General features: G+C 33.5%; 1 protein-coding gene across 18 annotated transcripts in view; it reads right to left on the bottom strand.

The window, feature by feature from the left end:
* PLCB4 (phospholipase C beta 4) overlaps positions 1 to 12372 on the bottom strand; it is a 517486-nt gene that overhangs the window by 12247 nt on the left and 492867 nt on the right. For 17 of the 18 annotated variants that reach the window (XM_074209475.1, XM_074209467.1, XM_074209461.1 and 14 more), the window contains 4 exons: positions 5491 to 5592; positions 3136 to 3193; positions 2680 to 2766; positions 435 to 471 (listed from right to left, as the gene is read on the bottom strand). In XM_074209475.1, coding sequence (XP_074065576.1) covers positions 435 to 471; positions 2680 to 2766; positions 3136 to 3193; positions 5491 to 5592 — 284 coding nt within the window. Of the gene's footprint in view, positions 1 to 434; positions 472 to 2662; positions 2767 to 3135; positions 3194 to 5490; positions 5593 to 12372 lie in introns of all 18 variants that reach the window. The other variant, XM_074209478.1, reaches the window with a different exon arrangement.

Below are 12372 nucleotides of genomic sequence, written 5' to 3' on the forward strand. Positions count from 1 at the left end.
CACTCTCTGATATGGGGAGGATTGTGGTCCTTTTGTCTTAAGCTCACTGCTGACAACATTTATGGTAATATTTTATTAAGTCTTCAATCATGGTGGACTTGATCTATGACCATGGATCTAGCCTTTCAAGCTTACAGTTGGCAAATCCTGATCAAACACCACAGAGATAATTCTCTGTAGGGTTTTCAGCATTATTGCTCAACCAGATCCAGTTATGAGCAATCCAAACATGAAATAAACAGTTGAGACTATTCAATCTAAAAACCCCTGAATAGTCACTGTGAACAGATGCTAATCATAAATGGTGAACAATGCTATTAGCAATCATTATCTGGCTGGTACTTTTGTGATACTGCATTTGCAAAGAATGCACCCAGGATAATGATCTCATTTAGAAGGAAAGCGGCAGTTTGCTGATTATAGGTTCATCCTACCTTGTGTTTGAGATACTGCATGACAGGATTTCATAAGCTGTTTGTACAAAAATAGTAATGTCAAAATTGAGTCATACAACACGAAGCAAATAAAATAAATGAATACTGAAGTGAATTGAAGAAATGGATGCAGAAACCATATGCAGAAAAAGAAAAGGTTAATAAAACCTGTGTCTGCCCATTAATGAAAAACTTCCCTAGGTCAATATTAATGGGAAAATGGTTGTAGAAGCAGATTTCCCCCTTTTCTTCTATACTAGAGATTTCAGGACATACTTCTTTATTTAAGCAAGACCTCTCACTTGATAAACTCTACTTGATAAAAGGCTAGTGAAAATAAAAAAAAGAATTAAAACTCAGATTTTAATGGCCAGATAGAACTCTTGGACATGAGAACACTGGTTATTAATGGTAATGATATGATCAAAAGGATGACTAATTGTTTGAGGAAAAAGGGGAATGGGAGTAGAATAAAAGAAGTTGAGATTAATTAAAATGCAATTGAATTTGTTTCAGGAATTTAAAGGTAACTTAAAACAACTTTTTTCTTATTTTTAACAATATTTGTTCTAATTCCTCAATCTCTTCCTTTCAATTTTACGTTTGTGGACATTTAATCTTAAGAAAAAGATTCTCTCTCTCTCTCTCTCTCTCTCTCTCTCTCTCATATATATATATATATATATGTATAAATACAAAAATTGGCATATAAATGAATTATGAGGACCTAAATTTAAAGAGGAAAAGGAAACAGGACAATTGATAAAGTCATACCATTAAAATACCTATCAAAATGTGATAGGAATATCAAGATTAGTACATTGAATAAATTAGCAGAGGCATAATTCCAAGTCCTTCCCTGGATAAGAAATCAAAGGAAAGAGTTTTGGTCTTGGCTCTGCCACTAAGCTGTATTATCTTCTATGGGCCTCAATTTCCACATTTGTTAGATGAGAGAGTTGGTTTTGATGACCAAACATTTCTTCCAGCTCTACTATTTTATGAGTAAATCTCATACATTTAAGGGAAATTTTAAAAACTTTATTGTTTCTTTTCATGATTAGTATATGTTTAAATATTCTAATGCTATTAGCAAAAAGGGATATGGAAACATCCAATTGCACATGAATATCTAGACATCTTTAGGGGCATAACTAACAATTTTTTAACCTAAAGTAAGCTATATAACCTCAGATATTGCTGGGAAAGAGATTTTGATGAATTATTCTTGTAAATCAGATACTAAGTTCATTTATTTCTATATTTTAAAGGGCTAAAAATGTTGTTAGGATCCTTCAAAATGTCAACAATTTTCAGCACTAAACCCTAGTTAACATGTTCTCTTGATGACATATACCACAATCCAGAGCTCATATCTTTCTTCCAAGAATTTGTGAATCTTCAGTCAAAGAATTATAAACATTCTCTTTTCCATATTGCTCCGCAATATAAATTACTTAATCCTGGAGAAATAATGTGCTACTGGTAGAAATATGACTACAAAAAAAAAATCTCCCCTACAACGAACTAACACAGAATATTTGTGGACGCTTCCATACTTTAATAAAAAAACAGATTTAATGATGACAACATTGTTGAATCTTAGAGACTGAACTCTCAACTGTTACTTATGGTCATATTGTCTTAACATCTAATTAAGCAGGCAGTATAATACAATGGAAAGACCACTGGACCGGGAGTCAGAAGGACAAGATTCTAGTCCAGGCTCTTCCACAAATTATTTGCATGATATTCATTTCTCTTTCTCTTTGTTTATTCATCTGTAAAAGAAAGGGGACTGGATGAGATGATTTATAAGATCTTTTAAAACTCTAACGTTAGCTTTTGCTTCCTGTAAATGATTTTGCTGGAGCCCTTTTTGCTCGTTTGCCTGTAGAAGATGAGGATCTACTGAAAATGCCTCCAGAGCAGCTTTCTGCCATTTAAAGCAAAGAATTTATCTTTGATGACCATGAAGTACCTTTGTCTGGATTTTTCTCCTTGCATTATCAATCTTGATAACACCAGAATTGTTTTAATGCCTATTGGCTTATTGTCCTATGTCCACATTCCCTTCTCTGTCAAGAGTCAATATTTTCTCTTTTAGGTGTAATGATGCCTGTACAACCTCTCAAAAAACACTATTTCTTGCTATTTCTAATAGCAAGTGACCTCACTCAAAAAAAGTATTTATCTTTATATTGTAAAATAGCTTATTTATTTTATACCTTTTCAGACAAAATACCTGCTCATTCTGTTTTTCCAGGACTTCTAGATGTTCAAGTTGAACTTTTTTCAACTGATCCATTTCTTTTGACTGTTTCATTGCGAGCTACAAACAAGACAGTAATAAATTACTTTCAAAACATAGGTTGTCTTTTGAAAGTGATAGATGACTACCAAATACAGAGATAGTGAAAGTGTATGGGAACTGAAGATTTTTTTTAAAAAGGGAAGTATTATTTATAGGGATAATTCATAGTTAGAACTTGGCTTAATTTTCAGAATGATATAAAAATAAGGCCAAATAATAAATCTAATGTAAAACCTTGGTTTGGAGCTGCTTTTGTCATTCTGTGAGGAGAGTAAAGCCAGAATTAAGATTTCTGTGCAACTGGGTGATAAACTTGACAGAGAATAAAAATGGAAAAATAAATAACAAGAATCATTCTACAAAAGCATATATTAAAAATATACTTACTCTCTTCCTTTCTTCCAGAAACTTTTTAGTGTTACTGCTGTTTAATTCCCTGACTCTCCTGAAAAAAAATGAACATAATTATTTGTATTTGTTGACAAGATTTTGTTTGCAACTGAAAAAACCTCAAATAAAAGGCTCCAGCTTTTAATACATTACCTGGATTTATTTATTAATTTTCTAGAAACTGATCTGGTTTTGAGTGACTGTGATAAAGATTTCTGAATATCAGAACTTACAAGATGAAATATAAGTTGAATATGCTTCAAGTCCTATTCCAGGAGACATCAGATCTCTCTTTGTTTCTGTGTGTCTGTGTGTCTGTGTGTTTGTGTGTGTGTGTGTTTGTGTGTGTGTGTGTGTGTGTGTGTCTGTGTCTGTGTGTGTGTTTGACATAAAGGGTCAGGATTGTTTTTATAAAAAATTCACTTATAGTTTGATAGTATTTGTTTAAAAAAGATATTTAAATGTAATTTTAAAACTTAGCACAATGAGAGCAATAGATAAACATTGAAATAACTTTAAAAAACCATCTCTTTAAAGATTTTACACAACACATTAACTATACAAGCTGCCCCAAATTATTCTGAATGTGAGGCTTTACTATAATTATAATTCCTAAAGTTTCTGAACAACATTCTGTAGTTCTTATTCATTTATGATGATTTTTTGCTAGAGTGCCTTCCCCTAAATAAACAAAGAGGAATGTGTCAATTGAATGTGAAAGAATGAGATGCTACAATATCAATAAATTAAGTGGAACTCTATTTAAAGAATGATGACTTTAAGAATCTTCAGAGTAGCAAATATGTATGACATGTCTTGATGGGGAAGTGAAAATGGGAAAAAATAAAGATCTCAAATATACTAGATCAGAGAATTTCAATGAATTTCGTGAATCTTTTATTTATAAAATCCAGACACCAGTATGAGGACATAACTATCAATAATTAATTAAGGAATGTTGGTCAAAATTCCCTCCTCTTTCCCCCACCCCCCCACCCCACCAAGCGATATCTCAGTGATAATTTTTAATATTTTAAGCAGTTATAAAAATAGTAAATTCCAGAAGAGCAAAAACAAATGGGGAAGTTCTTTAGTATTCATGCTAACAAGATCTGGTTTCCATTAACAACATAGGTATAAGAATATGGCAATAATTTATTATAATTTGATATTGTAATGAATCAATACTGTCAAATATTTTGACTTTTTGCTATTTTTAAATCCATGAATTACTTGACAACATCACTTAAGATAAATATCTCTCATAAATAATTATAAATTAATTTGGAATATGTTGAAATTAATATCTTGCTCATGTGTTATAGGAGATTTCTGATCATGAAAAGAGATCATTTCCCTAGCATCTCATCCCTAGAAGTGAAATTCTCAAAAGCATTATAAAAGTGCAATGTTCATGAGGTCAAGTATATTAATATTTAAAGAAAGTTTCACATTCTTTAATATGTAAGAGAATCCTTAATTTAATACATATACTAAAAGAATCACCCATCTCAGGCTTCTGCCTAACCATAGCCCAAAGCAAGAAATATATTTCAAGTAATTTACTCCCAAAGATTTCACAGAGTAAGTAGTCAACTTTTAAAAATAATTTGCAAAATGTCTACCAGATAAACATCACTGATGTCTGAATAGAGTGCTTCAAGACCACAATAAAACACACAGGATTAATTTTTTTTATCCCTAGGAGCTCATGACTTTACAGTGCATTTTCTGTGGATTAATGACAGACTTTGTTGTGTGTCATTGCCCTCAGCCACAGGACCATTTTTAAGTCAGTCATTAATTCTCCATCAGAAGCCCTATGTTGGCCATCAATAATGATGGACAAATCTAGAGTTTATCTAAATCCTTAGTGTGTCTCAGAGTCACTTTGAGTTTGATGATATGTGAACCCCCAGCTGCCCCTTGGAGGCAGATAACTAGCAGAGAAGGAGGAACCAATAGTTACTACTACTATTACTACCAGTGAGTGCTTCCTAACAACTGGAACTATGAAGGGGAAAAAAAGCTAATATTAATTCTTCTTATAAATGAAATGATAAATCAGGTGACCAAACAGGTAATTAATCATACTCTGCATTGATTGGCAAAAGTGGGAAGTGGAGTGGAAGAAATAAAATAGCTAGATACATGTGTGTCCCTTTGGACTGAGGAGTCATAGTAAAGAATAAAGTGAGATACCACAGCCTCAGTTGGAAACTTTCCTAGAAGTCATGAGAAGCAAAGAATACAATGAGCCCCAAACACATGTCTTTTATTTCCAAATCAGAGAACATTTTTTTCCTTTGGCTCAATACCACACCTTCTCACCATGAGCAACCTTCCACTTACCTCTCTCTTTCCGCTTTATTTTTGATGGATTTGTCTTGGCTAATGGCTTTGCTGTTTTCCATGGAAATCTTGGCCTGATTGGCACGCATTTCTTTACATTCTCTAGACACAAGGAAAGACCATGCTTTGAATTTGTTAGGTTCACTGGTGGTTTTAAATTATCTTCTTAGGTTACTACTCTGTATAGTATCTACTCTTTATCCAAAGAATGATTGCACTAAAGCTATTTGTAATAGGACATCTCCCCATCTTAGGCAATACTGCACTTAAAAATCTTATAGTTCTAGCTATTTTAAAATGTCATTGTTGGGCTCAGGGGGCAAAGAACAAGTCTATGTCTCCAAAACGTAAATGTGATTCAGGTATACTGTGTATCATTTTATTCCCATTGAATCCAAATTAATCTCTACTGGATTGAAAAATTATAGTCTGACTCCCACTGATTTTATGTTTTGTGAGTGTACATGGAATGATACAAAAGTTCACAACCATTAACAACTTACCTCTGATGATACGCTATAGGAAAAGTCAGAGATAGACAAAGGGGAGATATCCTGTGTGTATATATATATATACATATATATATATATATATATATATATATATATGTATACACACACACACACACACACATATACACACACATGCATATCCACAAAGCTGTGTTAAATCAGGGATTCTTAAACTTTCTGTGTCATAGACCTTCAGCAGTCTGGTGAAGTCTAAGGACTCCTTAGCATCCAAAATAATGTTTTTAAGTGTAACATTCAATATATAGAATAACAAAGCAAACCAATTATATTGGAATATAGTTATCAAGATATCTTAAAATAATTCTTAAAATTATATTTTATTTTTTCTGTTGGTGAAAATCTGTTTTGTCATCCATTACCCCAAGCCTTCACCCTCCTCTCACTTAAGAACTAAAGAAAAAACAAATCCTCTTACAAACATGTATAAGAAATAAAAAGAAATGTCCCATTGGCCATGGCCAAAATTTTTTTTTAAATATTAAAATAAAAACAAGTTCATGGGCATCAGGTTAAGAACAACTATGCAAAATCATATAAACGTATGGTTAAGTATATATCTATACACACTGTATGTGTGTGTGTGTGTGTACATGGGAGTGTGGGGATGGGGTATGTGCATGTACACATGTATTTATATGATGATATTTGTCCTCTATTCTCAAAGAAGGACAGGACATCGGGGTGGTGATGCCATGACAAGCACATGAATTGGATTTGAGTGAGGGGAGAGGTCTGTCATAGTCACCAATCTCACTTTCTCCTCCAGAGCCATCTGGGTCCAGTGGCCAAATATGAATCAGGATGGATGAAGATAGTCCTGGATGTGAGACAATCAGGGTTAAGTGATTTGCCCAAGGTCACACAGCTAGTAAGTGGCAAGTGTCTGAGGTCACATTTGAACTCCCATCCTCCCCTGACTCCAAGGCCAGGGCTCTATCCAGGGTACCACCTAGCTGCCCTGTTTTTATATACATTTATATCTGTACATACACACACACATAAATTATATATATATATACTTATATATGTAAGAGTATAATAAATGTACATAAAAATACAAATATATGTATATATACAATATATATGTAATATATATTATATATATATATATAATATATATATATAAACACATACACTCTTCAGGATTTCCATGCTCTTTGATTTCATCAATGGCATGAGATCCATCCATTGATGCAAACCTCAAACTCTCTGTGACTACTAATTTTAGTATACTTATGACTGAAAAATCCATCATTATGTGACCATCCTGGAAATACACATTTCTTAACTTGAAGAAATTGGCCCTTGAAAAACAGATTTATCAGATCTGCATAACCATACATCACCAAAACCATATGAATGTATCAGAGACATTCTTCAACTATAAGATATATGCTATTAAATATTTCTGTCCAATCCAGAGCTACTTCCTGGGAATTTATAGAACCTCTGGATTACAGTAAAATGGAATATCTCTGTTATCACTCTAGCCACAACATTAGCATGGTTCTGAGCCAATGAAGAATTGTGAATCTTTTGGTTAAATGTCTGCTACTCTTTTAAAAAAAGACAAGTGACCAAATAGTTAACCTATGATGTATGTGCCAATCTTAAATCTATACTTAAAATTATTTCTAGGCATTAGAATGCCTATTACTGGGGGAACCTAGGTGGCACAGTATATAAAACACCAGGCCTGGAGGCAGGAAGATTCATCTTCATGAATTCAAATCCAGCTTCAGATACTTATTACTTGTGTGACTCAGGGCAAGTCATTAACCTTATTTGCCTCAGTTTCCTCATATATAAAATGAGCTGGAGAAGGAAATAGCAAGCAACTCTTTGTCAAGAAAATCCCTAGTGGGGTTACAAAGAGATAGATATGACTGAAGAAACAACTCAACCAATAGTTTATCATATATTTGTACTTGATAATATGTATTATTATCATAATCATTATTATTATTATTACTGAAATATTTCTCTCTCATGTTCACTTAGAGAAATGGTATGAAGCAACAGAAAGCTAATCTCAAAGTAAGGGAGAACTACCTAGATTCAAGTCCCACCCTGCACAAACTCAGGGCTCTTAGAGGATTAAGACTCCAAGTTTCAAAGAGGATGCCAACCTGTATTGGTTCAGGGAGCTTCTTCATCTGGGGGAGTGGTGTCCTTATATCAATAAAATCACAGATCCAATCCCTGTCTTCATCCCTAGTCTATGTTTGCATAAGTGCTTTACAGTTTCTAGAGTGCTTTCACATACTGTAGTAATGAAGAAATGTCAATGGTTTAGGAGCCAAAGGATTTAGATTCAAATCATGCCCTGTTATTTGCTACCTTTGTTACCTTGGATCATGTAATCTCTTTGGGTTGTTGTTTCTCAATAAAATGAAGGTCTATGATTAGATAACATCTAAGTTCCCTTCTGGGTCTAAATCTATGATTCTGTTATCTAATTCAGGGCTTCTCATTTTCCTGAGTTCAAATCTAGTCTCAGATACTTACTAGTTTTGTGACCCTGGACAAGTCACTTAACCCTGTTTGTCTCTGTGTTCTCATCTGTAAAATGAGCTGGAGAAGGAAATGTAAAACCATGAGAGTAAACCCCAATAGGACTGAAAATGTCTGAATAAAATTATCTAATCCTGTGAGTTAGGCAGGCCAAATACTATTATTCATACACAAAATGAGGATATGTGACCTTGTCCAAGGAAACATAGCTGGAAAGGTGGCAAAACCAAGACCATTAACTGGGATTACAGATACTGAGAGCCTCTTCTCTGTACTGCACAAGGTCAGGGATGTTAATTTATTGACCTAAGCATCAGCAGATACCTTTAAGCTGAAAATAGTTCATATTTCTGAAAGAAGTTTTTTTGGTTCAATGTTGCATGGCACAGAATTAAGTTTAAGGGAAATTAGAACTTTATCTATCCTTCAGGTAAAGACCAAAGATACTAAAACACTAGTTTTAAATTGCTTCCTTTTCTATTACACTTAATGTTTGAGGCTTTTATTTCTTATTCATTTAACTACAGAAAGAATAAAAGAGATAGAATTTGCTTGCAGTGCTCTATTCTGTGAAGTACCTTCAAAATAACAGGAAAGCTCTAGAAACCATGGTATCATAGCAACAATCAAAAGCAGCATATGTACTTGTATTTTTTTTCATATTGAATTGGGAACATTTCTTAGACTACTAAGAAAAGTGACTACTTTTTTCTTGTTCTAGAAAGGGGGAAGTTTTATATTTTAAATGGAATTAGGAGAAAGACCATTTAACTCTAAAGGGTAAATTTAATTTCCTAAAGGTCTACTTACCCTCATTGTAGCATGGATAGGAAGTTGAGTTCTCAATGTTTAAGTTGTTAATTTGATGACCATAGGTACTTCAAGAGGCAGTGGGTAGAATACCAGACCAGGAGTCTGGAAAGGTTGAGTCTGAGTCTGGCCTCAAATCCTTACTATTTGTTTGATCTTGGGAAAGTCCCTTATCCTTTATTTGACTCATTTTCCTCAACTGTAAAATGAGGATAGCAGAACCACCTTGCAAGTTTGTTAAGAGGATTTAATGAGATAATATTTGCTAAATAAATGTTTATTCCTTACCCTACCAAGATGTAAAATCTTTTCATAAGGGACTAGCAATACAGTGTGTTTTGCTCAAAGATCACCCAGGCTAAGTTAGGGAAGCACAAGTAGAATCAGAACCTTAATTTATTATGCTTAAAGAGAGTTTGAAATTACTGAAAAGACCTGATAGATTGACTACTGCTTACTGGGGGGAAAAAACTATGGGAAAATGAATTCCTATTGGAAAGAATGCTATATCTAGGCAAAGCAATGGAAAATGTCTGATCAATTTGCAATATTTCCTAGAATGTTTAAATCAAAATGTGGTCACTGTGTGCTGCTAAATATACATTGATCAGTCTCCTTATTTATATCTTCCATTCCTAGCACTGTAAAATTCCATGTTTTTTCCAACTCTGTGCCATCTTCACTCTGTTTTTAAGAGTATACATTAGTCAATCATTATCAGCTCAGAAAAAGAGCATTGCTATATGAATATTATGGGTCTGTCCTTTCTTTAGCAAGAAATAAAAGTTTGTGTTGGCTATGAGAAAAAAATGGAGTATGAGATCAGTTCTTTAATATTCATCACCCAAAGAATTGATATCAGGAGATGTGCTTTTTCAAGCAGCATCTCTCAATGAGTTACAATCTATATCCTTGGAGAAGATGTACAAACTGATGAAATGATGGTTCTTTCAAGTATTGTGCATTGATATGTATTCAACCAAAATAATGAGCAAATGTGAAAAATTTTAAAAATTCATATGACTGTGATTGTATAAAATAGGGCAGAAGATTTAGATAATTATACTGGTCAAAAGGAATGTTCAATTGAAATATCAAGATAATAGAAATAAGTGGTGGTTTGGGAATTTATTTTTGTCTTGAATTAGCTACATAAAATATCTCTCACACTGCTGCATTTTTATGTGTTTAATATATCCTAAAAAGGTGGCAAAGGTTATGGCCACAATTTGGGACATGTTAATAATTGCTTTACATAAGTAGTAATTAGAAATATATAAATCTAATTTGAACTAAACATTGGCACCATAAGAGCCAAGTGAATTCTGCTGAAGAAGACTGTTTTTGGTAGCTATTTCCTACGTTTTTTGAAAGATCCAGTGAGTGCAGCCACACTGGCTATCTAGCACATAAACTAATAATCACCTACCTCTAGTACTTCACAATTATGGAAAGAAAGTAGAATGGGACAATATCAAAAGAATTTATCCACATGGACCTTAAGAAAACAACCTTCTTCAAAATCCTCAAAAATGGGAATGAACTAACAAAGATGTCTAAAAAACAATGAATTGCTTTTTTTCCTACAAAATATTCAATAAATAGACTGAGAAAGTGTAAAATATTCTGTACTCTGTTTAATCACATAAAAAAGACAAATTCAATAGTACATTTGTCAATGCAGTCACAGCATGGGAATGGAATTATTGTAAGAAAGGGATGCAATGACAGTGTCAACTCAATTATTTGGAAGTTATCTGATTTGTGCATCATCCATGTCTTTTTCTTCTTTCCTCTTTGAATTTATGCTTCCTGGATATTTTAGGTAGATGATGAGTAAATCAAAGGGAGGAGAAATTCAATTAAATTATTTTGGCTCTTTGTTAGCAGCCCAGGATAAAGGGTTGGCAGCAAAAGAAAGCATATAGTTTTACCTAAGATTTTCAGTATTTGTAGTTTTTGGCTAGTCAAATTCTACTAGGTCCTCATTACCAGGAATAATCAAGATTTGAACTTACAAATCAATGATGTGCCCTATTACTGACTTAGGCTTCCAGTGTTTAATGATCTTTGATATATCTTTGTTCAGAGAAAGAGAAGATAGACCATCTAGGTATCTGAATATTCAATGAAAAATATTTATTTTTAGGTACCTCTGCAATATTAAAAGAACAAGATGTAGGCCTTTAGTGCATTGGGCAGGTGCTCTCTTAGCACAGTGGGTAAGTGGCCCAAAGTAAGTGATTAATGAATGATTGCTTTTAAAAGCATTTACGAAAAAACACAGATCAGAGTTGCCCAGGATAACAACAATGTGTCCTTATAGAGAGAGTATCTACACATGCACAAAATCACACCTTTACCAAAGTATCAAGGAAAGCCTAGCCAAGCTATATTAAAAGGCATCTTGAAACATATTTTAAAGTTAATAGACTTGTTTTCAAGAGGCAGTTTGCTTATTCCATTTGCCTTTATCCAAAACCCGACTACAGTAGAGTCACTTAAACCAAGAGAAATTTTACTTGCTGACAAGAGTACAATCAAATTATTCAGCACTGTTCTAATTCCAAATGGAATGGTTATGCATTTTTATAGGTTTGAAAGGAAGAGGTATCTATTAAGTAGAATTGGGGGAAAAAATCAACCATGTTACTACATTCTGTAATAGTCAAAGCCTAAATTCAGTTCTAGACTCAGACCCTTACTAACTGTCAAATTGTCCAACCTCTGTATTACTCCAATTCCGCAACTATAAAATAAGGGTAACAGTAACACCTACCTCCCCAAATTTGTCAGGAAGACAAAATGAGTTAAGATTTAAAAACATTTTGCAAGCCTTAAAGTACTATATAAATGCTATCTCCTTCTCTTCCTCTCTTCTTCCTTTCTCTTTCTCTTTCCTTTTCCCCATAGTGGTTCTAGTCATCTACACTCCTCCTCACTGCTCAATTGCACAGTTACTCCAAGGTGGTCTTGGTCTTCTTCTTACATGTCTTATAAATTTTCCTTTTGGTCAATCTAGATC

Source organism: Macrotis lagotis, chromosome 1 (assembly GCF_037893015.1).
Source record: "Macrotis lagotis isolate mMagLag1 chromosome 1, bilby.v1.9.chrom.fasta, whole genome shotgun sequence".
NCBI classification, from domain to species: Eukaryota; Metazoa; Chordata; class Mammalia; order Peramelemorphia; family Peramelidae; genus Macrotis; species Macrotis lagotis.